This window comes from Heterocephalus glaber, unplaced genomic scaffold, assembly GCF_053883595.1.
Source record: "Heterocephalus glaber isolate CG9 unplaced genomic scaffold, H.glaber_assembly_v1.0 deba00000331, whole genome shotgun sequence".
NCBI lineage: Eukaryota > Metazoa > Chordata > Mammalia > Rodentia > Bathyergidae > Heterocephalus > Heterocephalus glaber.
In genome coordinates this window covers 55,792,833-55,819,757 of record NW_028258142.1, presented here as the reverse complement: position 1 = coordinate 55,819,757, position 26,925 = coordinate 55,792,833, and the positions used below count along the sequence as shown (strand labels likewise).

Sequence of the window (26,925 nt, the reverse complement as noted above, 5' to 3'; positions counted from 1 at the left end):
TACAGTATTTTCTCCTTACTTGTGGGAATACATGCCAAGGTCCCCAGTGATACCCAAAAACCACGGGTAGTACCAAACCCTGTTTAAACAGTGTGATTGAAAAATATGGCAAAAGCTTGAATTTTAAAAAATTTTATTATAGTAAAAGACACATTGTCATCAGTCCCCTCAAAATCCTCTCTCTTACTTTGAACACATTTATCCCATTGTTTATGCTACTCTCTGAAGCCGTTCTGAAGTCTTCTTTTGTGTCTTTAGTTGCATTGTCATGGCTGCCTCGATATCTTGAATTAGTTCAAAGCTTTTTTGGTCATTTTGACTTTGGGGAACAGCCAGAAGTTGCATGGTGCCAAATCTGGTGAATAAAGTAGATGAGGACACACTGTAATGTTTTCATTTGACAGAAATTGCCATAGATATTTTGAATCAATTCAGGACATCTAAGTAGCTACAAAAAGACACTCAGGAAAGAAGACTTCCAAAATGGCTTCAGAAAGTGAAAAGAAAGATGGGAAAAGTATGTTTGAAGTAAATAAAGGGAAGTATTTTGAGAGGACTTAGTGACGGTGTGTCTTTTACTGTAATAAATCATTTAGAAAGTTAAATACTCACCTTATATTTTGATCACACCTCTTATACTAGGTTTTTTTCTACATGTGATACCTAAGTTTAATGTATAAACGAGGTACAGCAAGATATTAACAATAACTAATAGTAAAATAGATCAGTTGTGAGAGTACACTAATAAAAGTTGTGTGGGTGTGGCCGGTCTCTGTGTCTGTCTGTCCGTCTCGCTCTAAGAATATCTTAATGTAGTACACCATGTTCAGACCATAGATGACCATAGTGAAGTCACAGAAAGTGAAACTGTAGACAAAGAGGTGGGGGCCGCTGTGTTTAACCAGAAATGAGTAGAGCTGACATTTGGGAGGCTGTTGGGGTCTGGGCAGTGGTAGATGAATGTGGAGGCTGGAAGCACAGCCTGCATCTTCACCTTTTCTAAAGTAAGAGGAGAGGAGCTCTGACCCTGGGAAGCAGCTGGAGACCAGCCTTCTGGGCCTGGGCCGCAGACTGCCACCCGGGGTGGAGGCGGAGGGACCACCCAAGGTAGAGGCCACTGGCTGCAGGCCCTCACCCTGTGCTGTTGGAGACTCTCTGCGCCAGGGTTGGGGACACACTAGAGATAGACTCTGGTCCCTATGCTTTTTGAACATATCTGGTAGCAAAGAGCTAGAGTAACAAAATTATAATACAGCGGGGCCTTTGGTCAAGCGTAGGAGAGTGCTGTGTAGTGGGTGGGTACGAACTGGGACCTACCGTGGAACCCATTGCCTCAACAAAGGACTTTGCTAGCCGGGTGCAGAGGTACACCTCTGTAATCCCACCTATGCAGGAGGCTGAGGCAGGAGGATGGCTTGAAACCAACCAGAACAACATAGTGAGATCCTGTCACCAAAAGAAAAAAAGAAAGCTAGGTGTGGTGGAGCATGCCTGTAATCCCAGCACTGGGGAGGCTGAGACAGGAGGATTGCCACAAGTTCGAGGCCAGCCTGGGCTACATAGTGAGTTCAAGACCTGCCTGGACTACATAGTGAGACTCTGTCTCAGAAAACTAAAAAAAAAGAGTCTTTTGTGGTTATGTAAACCCCATAACACTGGCACATTGGAGTGCTTTGTTAGCAATCCTTAAATCACTTTCTCCTATCCTGCTTCTCTATGTAAATAACTGTTTAGGAAAAAGGTGTTTTTGAATTATGACCATAATGTTAATGGCAGATTGTAGACAGTAACTTGGTTTCTTTTTTTGTTTTCTTTCCTAGTGTCACATCAACAGTGCCTTGACTTCTTTCCATACGGCTTTGGAACTTGCAATCGATCAGAGAGAAATCCAACACATCTGTCTCTATGAAATTGGTAAATGCGAGATGTTAGTCCATCCTCTTGTGAAGTACTTTTGATGCTTGCTGGTGTAGCTTCTCATCTGGAATGCTGCTCAGTTTGCAAAATGCTGCCTTGCATCATGAGGACTTTGATTGTGACCCAGAATGTGCAATGTTACTTACCTCGCTGACTCTCATTATTTCCTTACAACATTTTCAGAAAATAGGTAGTGTTAGAACCATTTGTAAATACCTTACGGGACCACACATCGGCATTTAAAGCTGTTCTTCCTTTCTTCCCATGCTTAAGAAAGTAGACAATGGGAGAGAGTTGGACCCCAATACCAGCTCTCCCACCAACCAGCCCTGAGATGGTGAACAGTTGGCATTGGGGTGAAGGTTTGCCACCCCCCAGAAGCTGTGGGGTTCAGATGGGAGGCCCTCCATACCTGTCAGCTCCTTCTTTCTGCTTCTCCCACATTGGAGATAAACTTATAAATGGACTCAGAAGTGTTTATTTGCCTAAGATTTCCTCCTCCTCCTCCCAAGTTGTTGCTGAGTCTTTTCCTGACTGCACTCAACTCTCTGAGCCTGGTACATCAGGAAAATCCTTTTCTGTAACAGTTTCTCCATTGTGCTGAGAAGAGGAAGCCCAGCCTTGGGCTTAAACAAAAATTTTTTTTTTTTTAGTACCAGGGATCGAACTCAGGACCTTGCGCTTTAAAGGCAGGCACCGGAACCACTGAGCTAAATCCCTGGCCCAAACAAAAATAATTTTAAAAATAAAAAATACAGGTTCAGCAGGCCAGGGCTGAGCTGTCCTGTGCCTTTCCAGGCAAAGCCAGAGGCTTGGCAGCTACTCCAGAAGGGCCCAGGACACCAGCTACCGGCCTGCCCAAAGTGGAGGGTCATCAGGTGCTGTGTTTCGGGCTGGGGTCGTCACCAACTGTGGCTGAGGACCACAGGGTGGGGTGTACAGTCCTTTGCCACCTTCCAGGCCCAGCACTGAGTGTCATCCGTGTACCTTAAAAATGGGGTCTTAAAAAGTGAAATGTCAACCCCAGAATTACATATTGCTTGCGGCTTGATTTGGGGTAAACTGGTTTAAGAGAAAGAAGAAAGCTGTAAGTTGAAAATAAAGTAAGGGTTCATACTTTTTGAGTTTCAGCCTCATACAGCAAGTCAGGCCATTCTTCAGCACAGAGACAAGGGATGAAGAAGGCATAGAGTGAGGCGGAAGGAGGGGAGAGTGGGAATCAAGCAGAAAGGGGGACTCAACCAGCTCTCTGCAGAGGGCAGAGGTGGGAGCGGAGATGCTCAGCAAGGCAGTTGTCACCTGTCACCTCCAGACCCTACTGTGCTTTTGCCACTTGTTTCCCCTCCTGTGGACACAGTTGTCTTTCCGAATCATTTAAAGGAAAAGTGCAAAGGAAAACATTGGAAACTACCCAGTAAACAACATTATGCTTTCAATGCCTGTTAGGGCTGAGAAAGAGGAAATGACTTATAATCCAGTGGAAAAACATATTTTTTGTGTACTCTAAACTGCTGAACTTCTGTTTAGTAGCCATACTACTAAAATTTCACCTTCACAGCCCAGCCCAGGCAGCCTTTTCTGGTGCATCCTTTCAAGGTCTGTGGCAGGATAGCACGTTAGAGCAAAGGAAGCTTAGGGTCATCCAACCCAGGCTAGGAAGTTGACTCAGGAGAGTGTGTTCAATGCAAATCTTACCCTGATATCTTTTATAGGATGAAAATAATGAGCCTAACATTTTACTTTAAAATACATTATACCCCATAGAATTTCACAGCATATTTTCTGAAAGCGCATATGCCCCCCAGTAACGTAAATGGCAAGTCCAAGATTATACAGTTAGTGATACACTTAGTGATACAGTGGACGCCAGGATTTTTTTTTTTAATAGAGGCAATAGTGTATAAAGGGAAGAGTGTTGGACTTTGATCCATAGTTCTTCCCTCTTCATAGCTGAGCAGCCGTGAGCAAGTCACTGACCTGTTGGTGCCTTTGGTTGTTTCCTTGCCAATATGAGGTCACCATCAGCCACTATTGCAAGATTGCAGTAAGAATCAGCAGAAATTATATGAAGAGCTAGCGCCCCCTAGGGGCTTGGTCGGTGGAAGCCACTGTAAACGATGGGAATTGAAGTCTCATTATGGTGCAGCTATTCTTTACCAGAATGCCAATGTTTTGTTGCAGGAAAGATGGAGTCCTCCCTCAGCTCCCCCGCCAATGTGCAGAGGAAGGGTGGGTGGTATTTCACTTCTGACTGACTTGTTCTCCTCTCAAAGGTCTGCCAATTTCTAGTAAGAGCTAATGATCAAGAGAGTGCTTCGAGACTTTCTGAGGCAGTCACTGTATAATCTAACCATATTGATTCCTCTGCTACTGCCTAATCTGTTATTAAGTGCCTTGTCTGAAAGTATTTAAGGGGAAAAATAATTTCTTAAATTTTCAAGATAAGTTTTTAAGCAATTCCCAAAACATTCACAAAGAAGAATGGCTGGTAGCGCCAGAGGTAGCTTAATGGAGCTGGTACCTTGGGGTGGATGCTAAAGTATGACCTCTGTAGGTTGGTGCAGCATGATTGAGCTCAACTTCAAGGACGCATTTGACTCCTTTGAGAGGCTGAAGAACGAGTCCAGATGGTCGCAGTGCTATTACGCGTATCTGACTGCGGGTGAGTAGACGTCCACACAGCAGTGACCTGTCTGCCTGTGGTCAGGTAGCCATCATGCCTGCCAAGTGGAGAGGTATGGCGGGAGGAAGCAGAGTTTGGATTTCTCCAACTTTTCCACAGCATGTTAATGTTTTGTACAGCCCAGTAGATAGCACAGGAATACACGGTGCTCCCCGAGCCAGCTGGACTGAGTCAGTACTGAACCCCAGGAGAGTCAGTACTCTGCCCCTTGCCCCTTTTCCCCCATGCTCCCCCACTGGCCCTGCCTAGTCCTGTGCCCTGTCTCAGAAATACTCTCGGGCTTTCCCAGCTGTGGGATATTTTCCCCTCAACCGCCTCCACCTTCCCTTACTCCCTTTCTTTCTTTGCTATATTTTTAATTAGGACTTTTAAAGAATTTTCAAGAATTGAATGTCTTTTTATCATGTTAATGTATTTGTTTGGTAGATGTCCTTTGTTGGAAAATTGCATATGTCTGGAGTCCTGCTCCAGCCTATTAATTCCAGTGTATTTACTGTGCAGTGTTACAGAACACGGGTATTTGAACACTGCGTGCCATGGCTGAAACACCCACGGTTTCTGTTTCACCTGTTTTTGGCCCTCGTATGAGATCGTTGAAGATGCTCCGTCACCTGGTGGACAAAAGTGTTATCTAACCCTGTGATCCATCAAAGTGCTACATGGTTTTAGGGGTGTAGAACTAAAGAGACCAAAGTAGTTGCATATTCCTGCCTTTAAGAAACTTTACGTAAACCTTTCCAGGTTTATGTAATGATGAATTCTCCTTAGCCACCTAAGTGATTTTTTTACTTAAAGTTCAAGTTTTGGGGTTTGTTTTTTGGGGGGGCTGAGGCTGGCATATTTTTAGCATGCATTCTACGCTTTGCTACACCTACAGCCCCCCCCAACATTATTTGAGGTACCTCCTTATTCTTTTGACCATTTGGATTTAACGAAGCGTCTTTTTTTATTCCATCTTCTTAACTCACCTATTTAAAATAAGATGGAATTAACATTAGCTCATATGTAAACTCTGCATATCTTAAAATCCCAATAAAATTGCAACAGACTATTAGACTACTACAAAACTTCTGTGCATTTACTCTCCTAACTGTATGTCTATGCCCTGTATCTGATGTTTGAAGAAGCTTATTTTTTACATATGGATTAGTGTGCTGTGTCTCACACTTAAGGTGTTGTTTCACAGAATTTGCAGGCGCCTCAGGTAAAGTAGGAGCTATTTTTGAGAGGCCTGACAGGCCCAGCTGTTGAGGAGTGGGCGACTCCTGATTGCATTGCCACAGGAGAGAGGCGTGCACACAGCCCAGAGTCAGCAGGCAGAACTGGACCACACAGTGCACCCCAGGCAGCTATTTCTTGTTTCTCTCCCTTGATTATAGAGAGGTGCATTTATTTTCCAAATGGGTAGAAATCCCAGGACTGCCCTAGTTGTGAGAGCTGACTGGCACTGAAGGCTATAGTCTGGGCTCTGCCCAGGGAACCTGTGGAGAAGGTAAGGTGCATGTGACAGCCGTGCTGCAGGCAGTGTGCCAGGGAAGGACGGAGCACTCTACCCAGCCATCAGGGCAGGCACCTGGCAGGAGCTGCCATCGGAGCTGACCACAAGGGAAGGGACACAGTGACAGGGAGGCTAGAGAAGATGGGTGTTAGAGGCCAGAGACACTACTGCCAGGACTTAGTTCTGTGTCCTAGTCATATATACGTGTATATATAACTTTTGCCCACTTTACTACTTGGGGGCATTAAGTACATTAACCTTGATGTGCTGCCAACATCATCATCCATCCCTAGACCTTTTTTTAATCGTTCCACTTTGAATCTGTGTCCCCACTGAACGCCAACCCTCCATTCCCTCTCAAGTCCCTGTTCCTCTCCTCTGTGCATTGTGTCTCTGAACTTGGCAATCCTGTGTACCTCGTAGACGTAGAATATGTGGTATTTGTTATTTTTATGTGTGGTTTATTTCATGTAGCATAGTTTTTATTATTGATCCATACTGTAGCATCTATCAGATGTCTTCCTTTTTAAAGCTGAGTAGTGGGGCCGGGGATTTAGCTCAATGGTTTTGCCGCCTGCTGCACAAGTGCAAGGACCCGAGTTCGATCCCTGGTACCAAAAAAAATTTTTTTAAAAAGCTGAGTAGTATTCCATTGTATAGTTATATATCTGTCACATTTTGTTCATTCGCTCATTGGTCAATGGACACTTGGTTGCTGTTGACTTTTGAGTATTGCTTACCATGAATATTGGTGCACAAATATCTATTCAGTTCCTTGCTTTCAAATCCTTCAGGTATATACTCAGAGCTGGAATTGCTGGCTCATGTCCTAGTACTGTCCTTGCAACTTTTCTGAATTGAAATTATATCAAAATTATGTTACTGAAAGATTTGCATTTCACTTATGGTATGGTGTAAACTGAGCCTTAGTGGAAGAACTAAGCATCCTAAGTCCTGTTTAGGCCTCATATTTTAGGGAATGAGACCCTTGTACGTTCAAACATCTGTATCTTTTAAAACAGCCATCTTGCCAGGTGGTGTAGGCCTGTAATCCTAGCACTCTGACAGTCTGAGGCAAGAGGATCATAAGTTCAAGCCCAGCCTGGGCAATCTAGCAACTTAGTGAGACCCTGTCTCAAAATTTAAAAATTAAGAACGGTTGAGGATGTAGCCCAGTGCAAAGCCCAGTTCAATTCCCCAGCTCCACTCCCCCACCAAAAAAAAAAATCTCCAACTGTCCTGTAAGAAAAGTAGAGGGTCCTCTTCCTCAGGGTCTGAAGCATTGCTGTTATAGGCCTTTAGGGGTGGTTTCCATCCTGGTACTGTCTGTCTGTCTGTCTCTCTCTCTCCCCCCCAACTTAACTTCCCTGGACCTCTGTGTCCCCTGATCTATAAAATAATGGGATTGGCTCCACAAGACATCTCTGAGCTGCATCTGATGATGTCATTTGGGGTTGATGCAGACCCCCGCATCCGACCAGGGCTGCTCCTGTGCCTCCGGATGGGTTGTCTCTTCCTTGGAATATTCAGCCTAAGCTCTCTTGCTCCCAGGAAGAATCTCCTGCCTTTCCAATCACCTCACATCCTCAGCTTTCTACAAACACTGCTTCTGCTTCTCTTTGTCCCGCCCACGCGACCCAACCTCTGACACGTCACAGCCCTGTGCGTTGCCTGGCCAGGCCCACGGCGAAGTACAGGGCCACCTAGTTTCTGGGGTCGTTGAAGAAAAGACGCAACTCTCAGGTCAACGTTAGACCATTCCAACTGGGGAGTGACTGACAATGTAAGGTGTGATCCCTGCTGCTGAAGTTGACAGGTCCTTGGGGTGCAAGCCCGGTGCTTCCTCTTCCCGATCTGGCTGGGGGCTTGTAGTGGTCGGTGGCTGAAGAACACGTGCAGGGCTAATTCATGACTTTTTCCCCCAGGACAGGTATACCTCACACTGCGCTCCCAACCCCCTGAGCTCCTTAATGTCCCTCCTAGAATCCTCGTTATCCCACTCTCTGAGCGTGTGGGCTCCGTGTAGGATGTACACTGTGGCGATAGCTAAGGACTTTCTTACAAGCAAAGCCATCTCCCCAACAAGGGGACAAGGACCATGACCTTCTGTGTTCTTCCAAAGCTCTGGGACCACAGGCATCTGGGACATAGCTGAAAGGTGGAGTGGCAGCCAGCGGGATGGTTGCCATCCTTTGCGTAACAGCATTCAAACATACTTATTCCCGGTTCTTCCTGCTGTCATCGCTTTAGGCTTCACCTAGTGGCATGTTCTGCCTGAAACTTGAGAAATACAATTCTGGTTTCTTACAGTTTGTCAGGGAGCCAGTGGTGATGTAGACGGGGCACAGATCGTCTTTAAAGAAGTTCAGAAACTCTTCAAAAGGAAGAACAACCAAATCGAACAGTTCTCAGTGAAAAAGGTATGTTGGGCCTGGTCAGTCTGGTGTATTATTTATCGTGGATATTTGTAACTGAAGCTACTAGAATAGGCTTTAGGAGGACATGCACAAAGCGGGTGACTTACTTGACCTGCAAAATGCAATTTGCCCCTGTGGGGGGAATTTATTCCTCTGATCCTACTTCTGCTCTGAATCAAAAGTGCTCATTTTGTTGCAAATACAAAAGCAGATTTGAAAAAAAAATGAACAGAGACAGTACAGGCCATGCAGAGGTAGTGGGCCTATCTGGAGAGCAGAAGTGTCTTGTCTGCAGAGGAGGTGGTTTCAAAAGAGTCGGGATGGGCAGAGCCTATGACAAGCACACTGCCTGGCACCCAGGATGGGGCCACATTGCAATAATAAAAAGCAAACGTGTACATCAGCTTGACCGACAGAAAACCAGCACCATGGGGACCGTGTTCCAAGCTTACTCTGCATTTCTGAGAATAAGATTTATGAATTACCTTAAGTTATGAAATATGTCATATCCTAAATTCTTTATGACTTTAGTTTTATAAGTTTCCTTTTACTTCACAAGCAAGTTTTTCAGTTTTATTAGTCTTTATTAGTTAGATGAGCTCAGGCACATTCAGGGTGGTATTTGAGTATAAGTTAGATTCTGATTTGGGGTGCAACTGAGAGTCTGGGACTAAAGAGAAAATTTAAAAATTGATCAATCCATACCTGAAATGCATCCAGTCTTCTATCCTCCACAAAGACCCACTGGGTTACCATATTATAAATTCAATGGTTTGTGCTGAGCCTTGTGTCCTTCCCGTGTTTCCAGGACATATACACCCTGGGAGTAGGCTGAGTGGGATAATGAGCACATCTACAACTGTATTAAAAACTAGAAAGCAAATATTTTTTCACTATAGAGAACTTTTCATTTTAGCTCTGAGGAGAGGATCATTCACATTGAGTATAAACCCTGTCCTTCATGTCTCTGAAGTGTATTTTAGATTTAAATCTGTCCTTGAGCAGCAGAGCCTGACCACCCTAACCCACTCCTTGCAGGCAGAGAGATTTCGGAAGCAAACCCCAACCACAGTGCTGTGTGTGCTGGCGTCCATCGAGGTGTTGTACCTGTGGAAAGCACTGCCCAACTGCTCCTTCCCCAGCCTGCAGAGGATGAGTCAAGGTAAGAAGGAGAGCTGTGCACATCACCCTCAGCGTCTCATGCAGACCTGTCATTCCTGGACAAAGGGTGTGGTGAGCCAGGGGGTAGGAGGCTCTGGGGTAGACATGCAGCCTTGGAGTCAGGAGTATGAGGTGAAGCTCTTGTTATGCCTGGTACTGGTTCTGCAGTTATGGGGCCTGCTGGCAGCATATGTATTTTTTTCCCTGGTGAGAGCACTTTGTGGTTTTTTGTTTGTTTTTGCTAGACTGGGGATTGAGCCCAGAGCCTTGGCCCTAAGCTACACCCCAGCCTTGTTTGTTTTTGTTTTTGTTCTTTTTGAGACAGGATCCCACTAGGTTGCTGAGGCTGGGCTCAAACTTGTAATCTTCCTACCTCAGCCTCCCAGAGTGCTAGAATTACAGGTATGCACCATGTTATTTTAGGTAAGTGGGATTTGTGTACATAAAACACACAGATACACAGATATTTAAGGTGTCCAGTTGAATGACTTATGACATATATACAACATGGCGTCCACCTTCAGTCGTGCCATAGAACATTCCCACTGGCCCTCTCATTTCCCTGTGCTTCTTTCGAGTCCCCACCCCAAGGTAACCACCATTCCACTTTCTTGTTCATGTATCAGTTTTGCCTGTCCTTGAACTTGATATAAATGTAATCATACAGGATCTGCTTTGTATGCACATAGCTTCATTTGTTCACCATACTGTCACCATATTGTTTATCCATGCTGTAGCCTCCATCAGTAGACCGTTTCTTTCACTTGCTGAGTAGTGCTCTATTGTTTGCCTGTACCTACACCACTGTTTACTCATTCTCCTATTGTTGGATGTATTTTAATAGCTATCATAAGTACAGCTGCTACATGTAGAAGTATTCGTCATAAGTTTACAAATGATTTGCAGAGACATGCATGCTTGTTTCACTTGGGACAGTACCTAGGAATGTAATTATAAACCTGTATTTTTTTGATTCGTGACTTAGAAAACCCACAAGCCATAGATAACTATGATAAAACTATTTTATTTATTTATTTTTTTGGTACCAGGGATGGAACTCAGGACCTTGTGCTTGCAAGGCAGGTGGCGGCACCACTGAGCTAAATCCCCAGCCCGATAAAATGATTTTTGGTATAGTTGTAGCAAAATTTCACTGGGGAGAATAAACTGTTTGTAATGAAAATGGGGCTTTGTTGACTACTAAAGAAATAATGTGACCTTTCTTCTAAAGGTTTAATGGTAGACATCAGAATGGTATTTTGTAGTCCAGCAAAACATATGCTCTGTACTGGAACCATGGTCGTAGGAAAGGCAACCAGCGTTGTCATGCCCATGTCCTAATGAGCAGGTGGCCTCCCAACAGCCTGGTGACTTTCGCAGTTGCCCTGGGAGCTACCATCCTATCTACTGGTCTGAGGACAACGCAATGATTGAGTGGCAGAGCCTTTAGTGATCATACACACACTGTACCTTCCTCAAGAGGGTGAACAAACCAGGTTTTGCACTGAGAATTACGATTACAAGATGAGGCTACTATGTTAAAATAAAATACGTACCTCCAAAAGGATAGTTTCACAGAAAGCATCTTAGCAATGTAGTCTCACCCATATATATGCTGCTCTTCCCCAAAAGAGATTTGGCATGAACATCTTGGACTTATTCCAGAAACAGACCATAAGCCACTGCAGAAAATTTGCCAGATTTTTCTGTGGTCACACTTGTTTTTGACCAAGTATGTTTTTATCCATTGAATTACATATTATTCTTATCATACTTTCTGTAGATGACTTTTGCCTATTAATTTAAAAAATAAAAACAAGAAGGTTTGCCCTTGAAGGTCAAAATTTTTCCAATGTTAATAACCCAGAGAGTGAAGGGAACTCCAAAAGAAGTTAGGTCAGCGCCCATAATTAGAGTAGGTATGCGTGCTCCCAAGGGAATGGCTAGAAAGTTAGATATGTAAATTCTGCTATGGTCATTTAAAAAAGATTTGTGTACTTTAAAGCTCTTCCCTTGTTGAAGCAGGTGTAGTCTGTCCACCAGTGTCTAACTCAAGGGAACAATGAAGGATCTTAAGAATTTTTTTTAACTGTACAAGTGCAGGGTCATGTATTGAAAGATAATTAAAACAGAGATGCAAGTATAAGATTGGTAGTAATCGACAGACACAAGAATAATTATCACTTCAGCGAGATTTGACTAAATATTCTCTGAACCCCTTTCCAGGTTTCAAAATGAACGAACTAAAGGCAAGGGTCTATTTATGGAGAAGGAAACAGACTAGAGTAACATGAGATTGTTTTTTAATAACTTCTTAAAAAGTTAACCCACTCCTGAGATGTGTTCATTGGGTGCTAGCATTCCCCAGTGCTGAGCAGAAATGCCCCAACTCCAGCCAGCCGTGGGGAGCGCACTTTTGTAGAGAACGTCACCTTCCAGAAAACCCTGAAAGCCCGCAGTGTGGATCGCAAAGCTCTGAGTTCTGTGTGTGGAGCTTGTCAGAATGCCCATCAGTAAGACTCTGTCGGCAGAGACGGAAGGTCGTTGAGTCCTGATCTTGTGGTTTCATTCTTAGGTCCTGTTTCCTACCTCCCTACCCCAGCTTCTGCCTCCTTCCCTTGTGGTTTAAAGCTGTGTGTTCTTAGTGAAACCCAGGGTGGTCCTGTTACAGCCGAAGTCATACTGTGTCACCCCGTTTCTCAGAACCCTCTGTAGTTTGCCGTCACGTCTAGAGTAGATGCTGACATTCATTCAGTGGTGGGCAGTGTCCTGCACAATTGTCTCTCCTCTGGCCCCTGGCTCCCTGGGCTCCAGCCCCACTGGCTTCGCGTTCACCCAGCACTGTTAGCCTTGGGGCCTTTGCACATGTCCTTCTTGTGATGCAAATGCTCTTCCCCCAATACTCACATAGCTTCTTCACTCATTTCCTTCACGTGTTACTCATACTACCTTGTCTGTGAGGCTTGACCTGCACACGCTTTTCCAGTTCCCCTTCCTGCTGGTTTTTTATCTTAGCACTTTTTTACTTAACACATATATTTTACCGGTTTGTCTTTTGCACTGTTTGTCTCCCCTGCCAGATGTAAGATTCTTAAGGGCAGGAATATTTTTTTTCCTGGCATGAATTTTACTTATTGCTAAGGTCACGGTGCTTTAATATTTTAAGTAATTCACGATCTGCAGAAATATTCAAACCGTTTGAAGGAATAGAAGGCAAAGAATAAGTGTCCCTTTGATTCCAGCCACCACCTCTCCAGAAAGACAAGCGCAGCTATGGTTTGAGGTGACCTTCTGAAGTTGCATTTCTCCCGATAAGCATATATCTGTGCATGTCTGGGTGTGTGCGCGCGTGTGTGTATGCATACGATGCCAGCCACATCCCCCAATCCAGGTCCTGCATCTGTGCATTCAACCAGCCATGGGCCCGAGACATTTGGGGAAACACTTGCACCTTTACAGAGCATGTACAGACTTTCTTCCTTGTCAGTATCCCTTAGCACAGGGATACTGTGACCATCTACAGGACCCTGCATCGTGTTAGGTATCAGAAGTAATCCAGAGGCCATGCACAAGTATGAGAGAAAGTGTGCTGGTTGTATGCAAACACCACACCATTTTATTTAAGGGACTTGAGCACCTGCAGATTTGGGATCCTCAGGAGACCCTGGAAGCAGGCTCTGAAGGATGCCAAGGGATGATGGTACATTAAAAGGGAACGTTCTCTTCCTGAGGTTCTGCCCTGCACTTTTCCAATGAACAGGATTTTTGAGGACTTCTAATGTCAACACAGATCTGGTTCATTCCTTTGTGTGTCTTTGTAGTGTCCCAGAGTGTGAGCGCTGACAGTTTATTTAACTGGCATCTGACCTGTGAACACATTGGCAGCCTCAGTCTCAGTCTCTTGGTGCAGTTGACTGCCTTGTGCTTCTTTTTTTGGTGCCGGGGATTGAACTCGGGTCCTTCTGCTTGTGAGGCAGGCGGTGGAACCACTGAGCTAAATCCCCGGCCCACTGCCTTGTGCTTTGAGGCCTAAATTTACACATACGTTCTTGCATCTGTATACCCATACCCCCCATAGCATAAATCCCTAGAAGTGGAATTTCTGAGTCAAAAGCACGTGCTTAGCATGAAGGAGGCCCCAATTCGATACTCAGAACGCCCAGAATATGTGCTCTTTAAATATTTTTACAGATTTCACCTCTCTATATCCATTTACAATCCCGGCAGTAATTTCTTTTATTGTTACCTATAAGAACAGTGTTCTCCTCCACAGTAGTTCTCTACAGCTTTGCCATCCTGCATAACTAAAGCTTTGGTCACATTGAACAGCATCTTCCTATTTGCCCTCCTCCTGTCAACCCCTGGCAGCCACCATTCTGCCTTCCAGTGCCGTGAATTTGACCCATTTTCACTAACATAAGTGGAATCTTTGTCCTTCTGTGGCTGGCTTATTTCCCTTAGCATAATGTCCCCCAGGTTCACTCAAGTTGTTGCAAGTAATAAGAATTCCTTCTTTTTAAAGGCTGAATAATATTCCATTGTGTGTGTGCACCACACTCTATTCATCTGTTGACAGGTGTTTCAGTTGTTTCTCTATCTTGACTATTGTGAATAATGGCGCAGGGAATACGAGAATGCAAAATGTCTCAGAGATCCTGACCATGGTTCTGTTGGATAAATTCCCAAAAGTGAGTTTGTTAGACTGGAAGTTAGCTCTAGTTAATCTTTGAGGAAGTGCCACACTGTTTTCCATGGCAGCCACACCAGTCTTGCCAACGGTGCGCAAGGTTCCAGTCCCTCTGTGTCCTCACTAGCTTTTGTTATTCTTGTTTTGTTTTGTTCGTAACGGCCATCCCAACAGCAGAGAGGAAATATGTCCTTGGGATTTTGATTTCCATGTTGCCAATGACTAATAATGTTGAGCTTATTTTTTCATATGTCTGTTGGCCATTTGTGTGTCTTCTTTGGAGAAATATCTATTTAAGTCGTTTTTGTCTGTTTTGTCAGTGTTGAATTCTTTTTTTTTTTTTCATTTTTTTGAGACAGGGTCTCACTATGTAGTGCAGGCTGGCCTTGAACTCACTATTAGCCCAGGCTGGCCTCAAACTCATGGCAATCCTTCTGCCTCAGCCTCCCGAGTGCTGGGATTACAGGTGTGTGCTACCATGTCCAACATCACTGTTGTATTCTAAGGGTCTAGAACTAATTGGCAAATAGCAAGTACCCTGTAAGTATTGAATAAATGAGTTGAACTAATGAAGGAATTAGCAAGTGAGTGAACATTCCTTAACACTGCTGTCTTAACATCCTTTGAGTTCTTTTTTGTATGGAAGTGTTATAGCCTGGGTAGCTCCTGGTTCTGCAGGTTTAGATTCTTTTACTCATGTGTACCTTCTCTCCCAATTTCTTTTTCTGTAACTTGAGCATATATACAAACTTAACACACACACATAAAGTCTTCTTGAATCTCCGTATCTTTATTGGCCCTTAGAAATAATTATATTGCTCCATTTCCTCCTCCATTAGTGCCAGTATGCTTCCAATTTCTACCCTTCTCATTTCCTTGGAAAACCTGCCTGACACCCTCCACGTGTGCATCTGTCTTCCACTGCAGGTTTCTGGAGGTGGGGGGATTGGTCCGACCACACTCCCCAGTGCCTGGTGCACTACTCATACAGATATGTGAAGGTCCCCGCTGTTTGACTCTGGAAACTAGTAATGCACAATTTTTCCATTGATAGAACTTTTTAGAGCAGTTTTAGGTTGACAGCAAAATTGTGCAGAAAGTCTGGGACACCCTCCCGTCCCTCCTGTCCTCCACCACACCACCCCCTATGCACACACAGCGGTGGTGCATTGGACATCATGAGTGAACCAGTACTGACACCACTTAATCACGGAAGTTCATCTTTCGCCCTGGGTTAGACCCTACGAGACTCTTCGTCTTGTACCTACTGTGAGTTTGGGCAAGCGTAGAAGGGCTGAATCCACCAGTAAGTCTAGTACGAGTACTGTAGTGCATCTTTCCTCTTCTGCTCACCCATTGCAACTACTGATCTGTTTATTGTCTTCATACTTTTGTCTTTTCCAGAATATCACATAGTTGGACTTGTACAGTAGGGAGCCTTTTCACATTAGCTTCTTTTACTTAGTAATATGATGACAAAAATTTTGAGAATTTTTAAAATATAACCATTACTGATTCATAAAATTCAGGATCCACGAGTGGTTCCAACAAAAGCTGAAATCTTTCGAAGTGGTACTCAGGTAAGTGAAGAGAATATAAATACACATTTCAAGCTTCTAATCTCAACTGAATATCTAAATTTTTACTAACAAGTTTTAAAATGAGTGAAAAAATTTCCCAAGCCTTAAGTGTATTAATGGTGTTTTGTGTGTGTGCTTTGTCTTTTGGCTCATTGAAGATCAGTATTTTTGCCCTTCTTTGATTAAGGATACTCAGTAATGGATGAGGAAGGGGGAACTTTCTGAGTCTCTAGGGGCAGAAACATGAACCAAAGAAGTAGCTGAACAATGAAGCAGTGGCTTACTCTTGGCAGTATCCAAGGAACTAACTGAGTGTTTTTTTTCTGGGTGTCTCGACTCCCCTTCTCTTTAAGCTTGCCACGAAGTGGATGACTCATCTGTTGTTGGCCTAAAGTATTTGCTTCTTGGTGCCATACACAAATGTCTAGGAAACTCAGAAGATGCTGTTCAGGTAAACTGTTAATGTTGTGGCTAAAGGAGAATAAATCCATAACCACCCACATCTATGCTTGTGGATAAGAAAAATGAAAAAAGCACTAAATGAAACTAAACCTTCCTCTAGAATAAGAACTGTATCTGCTTTGATTAATGCTATCTTTTCAGACACTAGAAGTTGATGATAGGCAAAGTAATGTTTTTAATGTAGCTATAGATTCTTAGGACTTCTTTACATATGGGGTTCTTTTCTGGCAGTAGCTACTTACCAATGCTAACAGCTTCAGAGAGAGATGGGAGGAAGTGAGGCAGAGCATCTGAAGGAGCAGAGTGAAGCCTCATAGTTAAAAACAAAAATGATCGGGTGTGTTAGTGTGCTTTCACTTTTCCACTCTTTACAGCTGCGGATTATTATGGGACTTAAGCTGCTGGCTTAGGCTGGGAATTGAACCCCAGGCCTCATACATGCTGAGCAAACACTACCACTGAGCTATACCCCCAGCTCGGTTGGTTTTTTAAAGAAGTATGTCCCACTGTTACTTTGAGTACTCTTTGTAAGACTACATATAGAGTAATAGGAGGCTTAATTTTTCAATCCTAGAATGTTAATATACTTATATTGTAATTTGAAACTAATTTTGTAGTGTGGGCTTATGATAGTTATTACATAGCTCTAAATAGATCATATCCTTAGGTACCAACAAGATACATTTGAGACACATGTTAAGAGATGGTTCCTGGTCTGGGAATTTAGCTCAGAGGCATAGCACCTGCCTGGCAAGCACAAGGTCCTGAGTTCAATCCCCTGGTACCAAAAAGAGAGAGAGAGAGGGATGGTTCTTGGCTTGTTTTTTCTGTCTTAAATATTAAAATAGGGATGTTTAGATTTTTAGATGCAGATAAAGATGTTTTTTAGCAATAAGATCAGTAGAAGTTGGTGTGTCAGCTGGAAAAATAATTAGGATGAATTAGACTGACTGGTGTATAGTGTATTTTGTTGCAAGCTCACAAGACAGGCATGTGGAAGACTTCTAAGATGGGCATGGGAATGGGTAGAAAGGAATAAAGATGAGAAAAGAAGAGAAAAATCTTATCTCCCTTTCTGCCTCCTGCCTTACATCAAGTAGGAAAATGAATTAGTTCCAATAACTTTTCCATATTCCAGTTCTTTCAGCGAGCTGCTAAAGATGAGTTGTGTCGTCAGAATAACTTATATGTTCAGCCATACGCTTGCTATGAACTTGGCTGTCTTCTATTAGACAAACCAGAGGTAAGATATTATATATAAATTTTAATAATGTTCATCAGCAAAAGTGTACACAGGAGCAGGTGCAGAGCATCCTTCATTTAAAACAAATCGAACATAGTGTTCTCTGGTTTATTTTCCTTAGCTGCACATAGGATGAGTACAAGAAGGTAGTGACCCTATCTTCCCATCTTTGAGGAGATCATGTCCTCACTGGAACTTGAGTTACAAATATAACTTTCAGACAAAGATTAACTTGAGGGAAAGTCATGGCCTGTTTTCAGAATGGTATGATATGAGGTTGTTAGTGTACCGGGAATTAAGACTTAACAGAATTATGTCATGCTTCCAGGTCTGCCGTTTATTTAGCGTATGGTTCTGGTCGTATTACTTCACCAGATACCTTCTTCCTAATCTGTAAAACAGGATACGAACAGTACCTATCTTGTCAAGTCAATAAAGAGTGTAATGAGGTTAAATGGAGATCATCCCTATAATGATTGTAAACATTTTAGACACACAGATGCAAATTGACCATTGCTATCACGATGTATATTTAAGCTGGCACAGGGTTAGTGGGCCTTTTGTCTGTCCAGTAGAGGACGAACTTGCTTGATGCCTTCTTTCAGAAACTCATTCTCATGAGCTTCATATCTGGGCTTTCTAAATGTTCAGCTAAGTGAACAGAAATAAGAATCTAACCTAATCATTAAATATGTAGCCTATCTTGTCAAAGATGGGCTTTTGGAAAGTCTTTTTTAATTCGAAGGTCTAATTTTACCAAAACAGAAAATGCAGATTTTACAAATTTAGATAGAAATTTCTAATGTAATATTCTTTAATGAAATTTGTTCCCTTTGTGTAACCTTAACGTATATACACAAAATATATAAGACTGGCCTGGCCTGTCTTTTGAAAAATAAAGTGATATTCTCACTTAGCATTGCCTTCATAAGGAAATGTATGTTACTGTATTTAGATTTTAATCTCTGGTATTATGCCTTAGTTGTTTATTTTATAGACTAATAGTGAAGACTATGAAAAATCATTTATGAAGTCATGCCTTGATTTAACCTCATAAACATATGTTAAGGAAAAACTGAGTTATTGCTTTGGGTGAACAGTTGAGTCAGCTCTGTACTGTGGATTTAGTTCACTGCCCTCCTGCGATAACATTTTCTGCTTAATTATATATGACTGTAGACAGTAAGAAATAATACATTTTTCTTATATTTAGACTGTAGGGAGAGGCAGAACTCTACTTCTTCAAGCAAAGGTAACAATCTTGAATCTTCCTCTTTCCCATGGTCCTCTTCCTGTTCATTGTACACCTGAATGTTTGTAAAGAGATGTTCTATTTGATGATAATTCTGGAAAGGAGAAGTGATACCTGATTAATTTAGTGAGCACTTGGTTTTTAAGTAAAATTTCCAAGATTGTAAGATATTCCTGTGAGAGTGCTCGCCTGTTTTATAAATGCTTTAGTTTTACTGTTTGGGTGAACAGATAAACTTCTTTAAATTTTTTGAGACAGGGTCTTACTTTGTAGCCCAGACTAGTCTCAAACTCCTGGGTTCAAGTGAGCTTCCTGTCTCAGCCTCCCAAGCAGCAAGAGGGACTATAAGCATGTACCACTGTGCCCTACTCCAGAGAAAATAAACTTTTGATTTCATAACTGTGTCCTTGAATTAAGAATTTCTAACAGTAGTTTCAAATTACTATTTCAAAAATAATGAGGAAAATTTTCTAGGGGGAACATTATCAACATTCAGTTTACGTTTTAAGAAATAGACTCAAAGTATAAAGTTTGGGAAATAAGAAAATCAAGTGGCTGTGAAGGCTTTCCTGGGAGGGTATGAAATTTGACTTGGGGAGAATAAGATGTCCTGTAGTTTATCCCGGGTGCCCTGGGCAAGCTCAGCTAATAGTCCACCAATGTCTCTCTCTGGCTCCACAGGAGGATTTCTCTGGCTACGACTTTGAAAACAGACTGCACGTCCGCATCCATGCCGCTCTGGCCTCTCTGAGGGAACTGGTTCCTCAGTGACCAGCCTGAAGTGGCGGCCTGTCCCTCCCCACCCAGGGCCACACTTTAAAATAAAAGCAGAGGGCAAAGCTCTTGTGAAGATCGGCTTTTCTTCTGTGACCACCTGTGCCAGGGACACATTTTCCCAGCGAAGCTGACATATTTAAGATCTCCTCTTTTAACCATGTAGCTAAGGAGCGATGATGACGACGACGATATAACCAACCGCCTGGGGAGAGGGTTAAGTGACCTTGTTCAAACATTTTAGTTTTGTGATTTATTATTTTTAAAATAAAATCAAACTAAATATTCATCCTGTGATCTCGTAGGAAACGCCTACCTTAAGCACACACCTGAATGGGTAACATGAAGTGGTACCTGTGATATTATTATCAATACCGTTATTAACAATAGCATTTATAGTGTGTTTTGAAAAATAAAAGTGCATTCTAGTGTTTTACCTTAGCCTCAGAATATTCCTGTGATAATGTAGCACAGATATTCTTGGTTTTTTTGGTATCGGGAATCGAACTTGAGTCCTTGCGCTTGTGAGGCAGGCAGCGGAACCACTGAGCTACATCCCTGGCCTTAGCACAGATATTCTTATTCTTATTCTCATTTTACAGACAGTGAAACTCAAGCACAATAAGGCTAATTGACTTACTCCAATTAACTATTCCTAGTATCAGTGGGGAAATGAATGGAAAATGGATTTCCTGGCCACCAAATGAATATTCTCTTATAGAGAGGGATAAAACCCCAAACATGCTAATATCCAAGTATTCCATATTAAAAGAACAAACGTTCTTCAGCTGAAGTAGTGACATCTAAAATAATTCATCTCCAAATTGCCTACAAAATGTTCCAAAGTGATGAGCACTTTTTTTCTTTGAAAGCCAACCAAGCTGGAGCAGATAGAAGACAAATAACCAAAAGTATGACTGTTAGCTAATCTATTAGAAAGCCTAGTCTATAGACTAGATAAATAACACCTACATTTTAGGAATTTCTCTTTCTTTGTGAAAATTGTCTAATCAGTTTTTTGGAAATCTTTTAACAAATTCATTGGAAGGGTTCTTCTTGAATGAATGTAGGTTTTTGCTTCAAAATATTTGATGGTGAAATTAGTTACTGGGCTATATATTACCAGAATTGAATCATTTTCCCCTAGCTCAGGTTGATTGATACTTTAAAAGCAGTTCAAAGTTATTTCTTTCATCCATTCATTGCTAATTTTTATCAATATTTACTTTACCTCTATGCCCAGTACTGAACAGTTGTGGTTTTGAAGGATCTAAATACCTCAGTCGCTTCTTTTAAGAATCTTTGCCATGATGTGGCTCAATCTTTAAGTAGTTTTTAAAAAATTTATATTGAGCTAAAGAGTATCATTTTAGCATATCATTCATTTACATATCTTTTTGGCTGGCACATGATCTCATGTGATGTTAATATCTAAATATTTATAAAGTGAAATGTAAGAAAAACAGCTAGAATGCTGGCAAATTTAATCTTTTTCGAGGAAGAATTTCTTTGGAAGAAGTTACCCCTCACCGACTTTGCTAACCCATCACTTTATGTTTCCTCATCTCTTACTGATCACTTTTGAGTGGATGCTTTCCAGAGTGTTTATTCAGATTGACTTCCTGCTGTGGAGCGTGTGGATTTTATTTTTTCATGAGTGAGAAAGGTTTACTGGGGAATAGCAATAGCTCCTGAGAGGCAGGAGGGGTTGTGAGTGGATTGCCGCCGAGGCCCTTTGTCGGGGGTGATTTATACTGCAGAGTCACAATGTGGGCACAAAATGGGTCAAACTGTAATCAACCTGGAGGATATGTGTGGATTTTAGATGCCAGCAAGAGAGAAAAGATTGCTGTCCTGAGTTCACTGGATGAGTTCATCCAGAAGCCAAGAAGAGAAAATTTTTCTAAAGAGAGAAATTAGTGTCCAAAAATACTGGAAGGTGACTACAGGGAAGAACATTGTAAATCTTTCAAATATACCTATTATCATTTTTCTTCTTTTCTTCAGCCATAGTATATGCGGCAAACTGTTCTGTTATGATCCTGGAGCCTTCTGAATCATGACTTTCTCACGTACTTGAATTTTCAGTTCAAATATTATTCAAACTACTATTCCATATTGAAAGATTACAGAGTCTTGTGCATTCAATTTTTTTTTTTAAAAAAATTTATCTTTACATAAGTTACTGTAAAAATTGGGGCTGGGGATTTAACTCAGTGGTGCCAACCTGCCTCACAAGTGCAAGGTCCCGAGTTTAATCCCTGGTACCTCCCCCCCAAAAAATTACTTTCATTTCCCCATCAGGATTTCAGGAGAGACAATTTTGTTTTTCTTTCCTAGTCAAAGCACAGGTCTGTTCCAGCCTCAGTTCAGATAAATTCTGTGGTCCATCTGTGGTGAGAAACCATGGAGAGTGAGTAGAGATTCCAAAGACCCCAAGTAGCAAAACCACAGAGTCCGCTGGACCCTGAGGTGGACTGAAACCTGAGTGCACATTGAGTTGTGTAATTCCTAACCGTTACCTGGCCTGTGAGCTATGAGTCACGTAACTTGTGAATTGACTGTGAGCTGCTTGGTAACTTGGCTTGGTGTAAATTGCTCTGTTCCCCTGCTGATGAAGAAAATAATCACATAAGTGGAACTGTTTGCATCTATGTGTGCTGTTGCTTTTTTTAATGTTACCACCACTCCTTCCCCTTTCCTATTTTGGAGGCTCTCAAATGGAACTTCTAACTTATAAGTGTCAGATATATTTTTGTATTAGATTGTGCCTGAGAGAAATCTCTAATGTATATTTTATGTATGCTGAACACTTTTTTATAGTTTGACAGACTTGGAGGCATGGTCTAGTAACAATAATGTCATCTGTACCTTACTGGTTAATATATTTAAGATTTTACCTTTGTTGGGTTGGGCATCTTTTTTATTTTCATAAATGGTTGATAAGTCTGCTACTCGTAAACAATTATAACTTTCAGGTGTCACAGAAAATTAGAATATTCTCATATATTGTAGAAGTCAATTATTTACTGAATTTGTACTTGTATATTTCATCCAACTAAAATCAAACAACAATGTATATCTGATTTTTTAAAACCACACACACATTTCCTTTACCATGCACACATTTCTAGTTGACCTCTTTAAGCAATAGTGGTGTCAGGTGTTCAAATATGGCCTTATGAAGATACTTTCATGCTATCACAGTGCACTGTTTTGGTTTCTGTGGCTGGTATATTATGGAGAAAGGCAATTGTTAAGCCCAGATCATCCTAAGGAAATATATACCAGAGGCAGTAACTTAGAAGTGCAGACATAGAAAAGGGCAACAGGAACATGAGAATGGAAAATTGGTCCGTAGATGTAGCAGCGTATCTGGCTTTCTTCTGAAAACCTGTAAGGAATTGAGCTGTCTCCTTGTTGACTTGGGTATGAGGCAGGAACACTACCACATGTGACCCACGTGTGACCTTTGCATAACAACTATTTCTCCCAGTGGCCAGCAGTTTTCAATTTTTGTGTTTCACAAATGAGCCCTCTTACTGCTCTGATTCAGCAGGCTTTGCAGGCGAGGCTTGAGACAGCATTATAAACAAGCTCCTGGAATGATTCCAATACAGGTCTGGATTAGAGAAATAATGCTGTAGGGCTAGGCTATCATCTTGTGTATTTAGTAAATCAGGGATAAGAGTCAAACGCTAACAGAACTATATAGGTAGGTTAAGCTTGGCCATAGAGTTATTGAGCCATGAAAGAAATGCTAACCCATTTGCTTCTTGAAGCAGAAGAGCTGAGTTTTAAGGGCGCAGAAGGGTGCACTCAGGTGAAACTGATGACTGGTGCGGCCTTGGAGATCTTGGACCTAATAAGCTAAAGCACAAGTAACAGCACGTGTTCAAGGATCTGGGGAGTCGAGTGGGAAGAAGGTGGCGAGAAGGAGCTAGGGGAAGCACACATAAGCCACACCAAGAACTCTCGGCTTCTCTAGGGTGAAGATTTGGGATGTAGGGAGGGGGACAGTGGGAAAAAGGTAGATAAGCATTTTTTTTAAAGTAGGAAGATATTTATTGATAGGAAAGCTCCTGAGTGGCAGGAGAGGTCCCTAGTGGGTGGCCCTGTATGCATTTTTTTGTTAGATCACTATTGACCAAAAGGCAGATGAACACAAGGGCAAGAAGACTGAAGCCACATCAAATCATTAGGAGTTCAAGAAGTCAAAGCAGCAACTGGGCAATGGTTTGAAAATTCTTGGTTAAATGTTTTCACTGTAACAATTTGCATTTCAGAGTGACTTAGAAAAGTCCTTGAAGAAATGAAAAAAAATCAAGGGTTTCTTTCTGAATCACAGGTATTTTCTGTATAGCACCCAGTACTTGATAGCTATTCAAGATGACCAGCCAGTTAAGCTACACAACCATAAAGGTCTCCGCTTTGAAAAGACTCCACAGTGGATCTCTATGAAGTTAGTACTTAAGAATTTTCAGCAGCTGAGTTCATTACAACTTTAGCCTTTAAATGTATTATATGGCCAACTTTCAGAAATCATAACAGCTAATCTTTTTATTTGCTACAGTAGGGGTTGGAGGCAAGCGATGATTAGAAATTTACCATTTACCACCATAGACCTATGGAAAAGAGCATTTAAAGAGATTAAATATGTAATTATCACAAAAAGAGGGGAGCTTCTCTAGTATGGGTACTCAGTAATAATTATTCAATGCATGAAGGAATTGTCCCAGGCAATGCTGTCGTAGCCTAGGTACAGTAGAGACTGGCCAAAACATTGCCTTTTATTACAAAATGCTTTAGAACCCTCTTCTGAATTGCATTGGGGGATTAGGTGTATGCCCTTAAAGCCATTTAATTGATTTACAATGGTTCATGTTGCTTTTTGAACCCTTGGAAGATGGATTACAGCAAAGACTGCTTGGAATCCGATAATCAGGCTTATGGTGTTACTTACTGCCCAGCACAAATACTTGAATCTGAATGGGTGAAAGAGCACAGTGGGTTTTTGGGGGGTTTTTTTGAAATGTAGGCTATTTATTCTTGCACTTCTAACATAGGAAAGTGTTTTTTTAAATAAAAGAAAAAAAAGACCAAACATCCTTGACTTAAAAAAACGTAAGTTTTTACAATTCCTAAGTCAGTAATCCTGTATTAAAAGCCTTGACTATGAAGAGGCAGGAATATAAAGAACTTCAATAAAATAAATACAGTAAAAACAAAAAACCCCTTGGTATATAGAATACTTAAATCTTTTTTTCTTCCTTTTATGAGATCACTTTGGTGAACACATCCTCTAAAACGGGTAACCTGGAAGCTTTTTGTTGTATAATATTTTAGTATAGTGAGCTAAGATTTCTTAAGACATCCGCTTAATGTTAGTCCACTGCCACAGAATTATTTTGCAGCCTCAGTATCTAGGAAGGACTGTTTTCCTCTTTTGAGCACTGGTATAACGACAGGGTGAGAAGTTACTCAGCGCTGCCAACTTAGTTTTAGTGCAGTGGGGACTGTGAATCTGTCTGAATCCCGATTAGGGACAGTGGCTGCTGACTGCCCCCCATGGACAACACTGGTCTTGGGTTTAGACGGGGCGGCATAGAATGAGCAGGGCGAATGAGAGGTGGTGGAGGCTGATTTAGAGTCGGCCGGGGCTGGATGAACCGAGCCTGCTGCTGCAGAGGAGGAGGCTGCCGGTGAAGAGCAGGGGCAGCAGACGGTGCTGGACGGAGCAGTGGTGGCGGCTGGTTCAGAGTGGCAATGGAGGCTGCTGGTGCTGGAGTGGACGAGGAGGCAGGAGGTGACGGACCCAGAGTCCGAGGAGCCTGTGGGTTCTGTGCCTCCTCTTCTTCATCAGTGCTCTTCCCTGATAGCACTTTAGAAGCACTTTTTGTCTCCTCCCCTAAAGTAGAAGCATCACCATTAGAAGCCTGGCTTCCTTGTTCTGCTTCCCACTCCTGAAATACCTCCTTTAAGTTAAACCGATGCCTGTAGTTTACAAAGAAGTTCAATTGGCCAACAGTCTTGTTGCCAATTACATCTGCAATAGCTTGAAAATTTTCACCATATTTGCGGACACCTTGCACTGCTAGAAGCTGCTCCTCTGTGGTCCAACGGGCATTAATTTTCTGATTTGACTCAGGAGGTTTGAACTCTTCAATTCCACCTTCCATTTTCTGTTTAAGTGCACGGTTTACTTGCTTAGCATTCTGAACCTGGCGTTTTAGCGAGATCAGCTCCATGTCCAGTTGCCTCCGGATGGTGTTGGCCGCATTGGGACTACAGGAAGCTGCGGCCACGTCTTCTTGGGTCAGGTACATGCCCTTTGCGGGGCGGCACTTAGAGCGCTGAGAGTGATGGCCGTGCTGCAAGCTCTGGTACTCTCTCCTGCCCAGCCCAATCTTGCTAGTTGGGGCGGGCTGTTCGGTGTTGCCCTCTTTCTTTTTTAGGATCATAATCACTATCATTCCCATCCATTGGGTGTGTTACTTCCACATCATCATCACTGTCCCCCTGATTACGTCTATTGGCTAGTTCAGGAGCCTGGCGATCCATTAAACTGCTCCTAGAGCGAGGTTTTTTCCCAAGAATAGTAATATTTTACAAGGCTTGCAATTGTCTTATCTGGAAGCATTTGCTGAATCCTGTGAAAGCTCTTCCCGTGAAAACTAAAGGCTTGCTCAAATAGGACTTTATCTTCCACTGTCCACTCATCTGGAAAGGGAGTGAAATTAGGGAGATCAGCAAGGGACTTCTCAATGGTATGCTTATGCCAGAACAGCAAAAATGCCTGTTCAACATTATAGCCATGTTTCTCCTTTGCAATTGCAATATATTCATCCAGTTTGGCATCTGGGATACTGTGATAGGGAGACCACACGAGCATCCCTCCATTGGCTTTATCTGTGTACTTTGTAGCACCTGGGTCGAATTCGGGGATCCGGGCTTGGTACTCGGCCCTGACTCTCATGCCCACATCTGCAGCGCGGGGCCGAAAAATAAAGAGAAGGGGAGACTTAATGAGCGGGTCGGCCCGGGAGGGCAGCGCGGGAGACACGGACTCCAGACTCCGGGCGGGCAGCGGGCGGCGGGCGGGCGCGCGCCCAGAGTGGGTATTTTTAAATGAGGCATCATTTTGTTAATTTGGTAAAAGTGAGCTTAAGTGGCTTCTTGACTTGTCACCTGTTACCGACGGTATGACTTGGTGGGGACAGATGGTCCCTGATCCTTCGTATTAGAAACAAA

General features: G+C 42.5%; 1 protein-coding gene and 1 pseudogene across 2 annotated transcripts in view; one reads left to right on the top strand and one right to left on the bottom strand.

Moving 5' to 3' along the window:
• Window positions 1–19,963, top strand: part of Ttc39c (tetratricopeptide repeat domain 39C) — a 102,618-nt gene extending 82,655 nt beyond the window's left edge. The window contains exons 7-14 of the mRNA XM_004853149.3: window positions 1,821–1,914; window positions 4,472–4,579; window positions 8,409–8,518; window positions 9,554–9,677; window positions 16,297–16,394; window positions 17,544–17,648; window positions 18,862–18,900; window positions 19,582–19,963. Coding sequence (XP_004853206.1) covers window positions 1,821–1,914; window positions 4,472–4,579; window positions 8,409–8,518; window positions 9,554–9,677; window positions 16,297–16,394; window positions 17,544–17,648; window positions 18,862–18,900; window positions 19,582–19,671 — 768 coding nt within the window. The 3' untranslated portion in view covers window positions 19,672–19,963. The remainder of the gene's footprint in view (window positions 1–1,820; window positions 1,915–4,471; window positions 4,580–8,408; window positions 8,519–9,553; window positions 9,678–16,296; window positions 16,395–17,543; window positions 17,649–18,861; window positions 18,901–19,581) is intronic.
• A 1,854-nt stretch (window positions 19,964–21,817) lies between these two features.
• LOC101708670 (REST corepressor 3 pseudogene) lies at window positions 21,818–26,765 on the bottom strand (annotated as a pseudogene). Its single transcript, XR_015442388.1, has one exon. The product of XR_015442388.1 is annotated as an REST corepressor 3 pseudogene (transcript).
• Window positions 26,766–26,925: the final 160 nt, after the last annotated feature.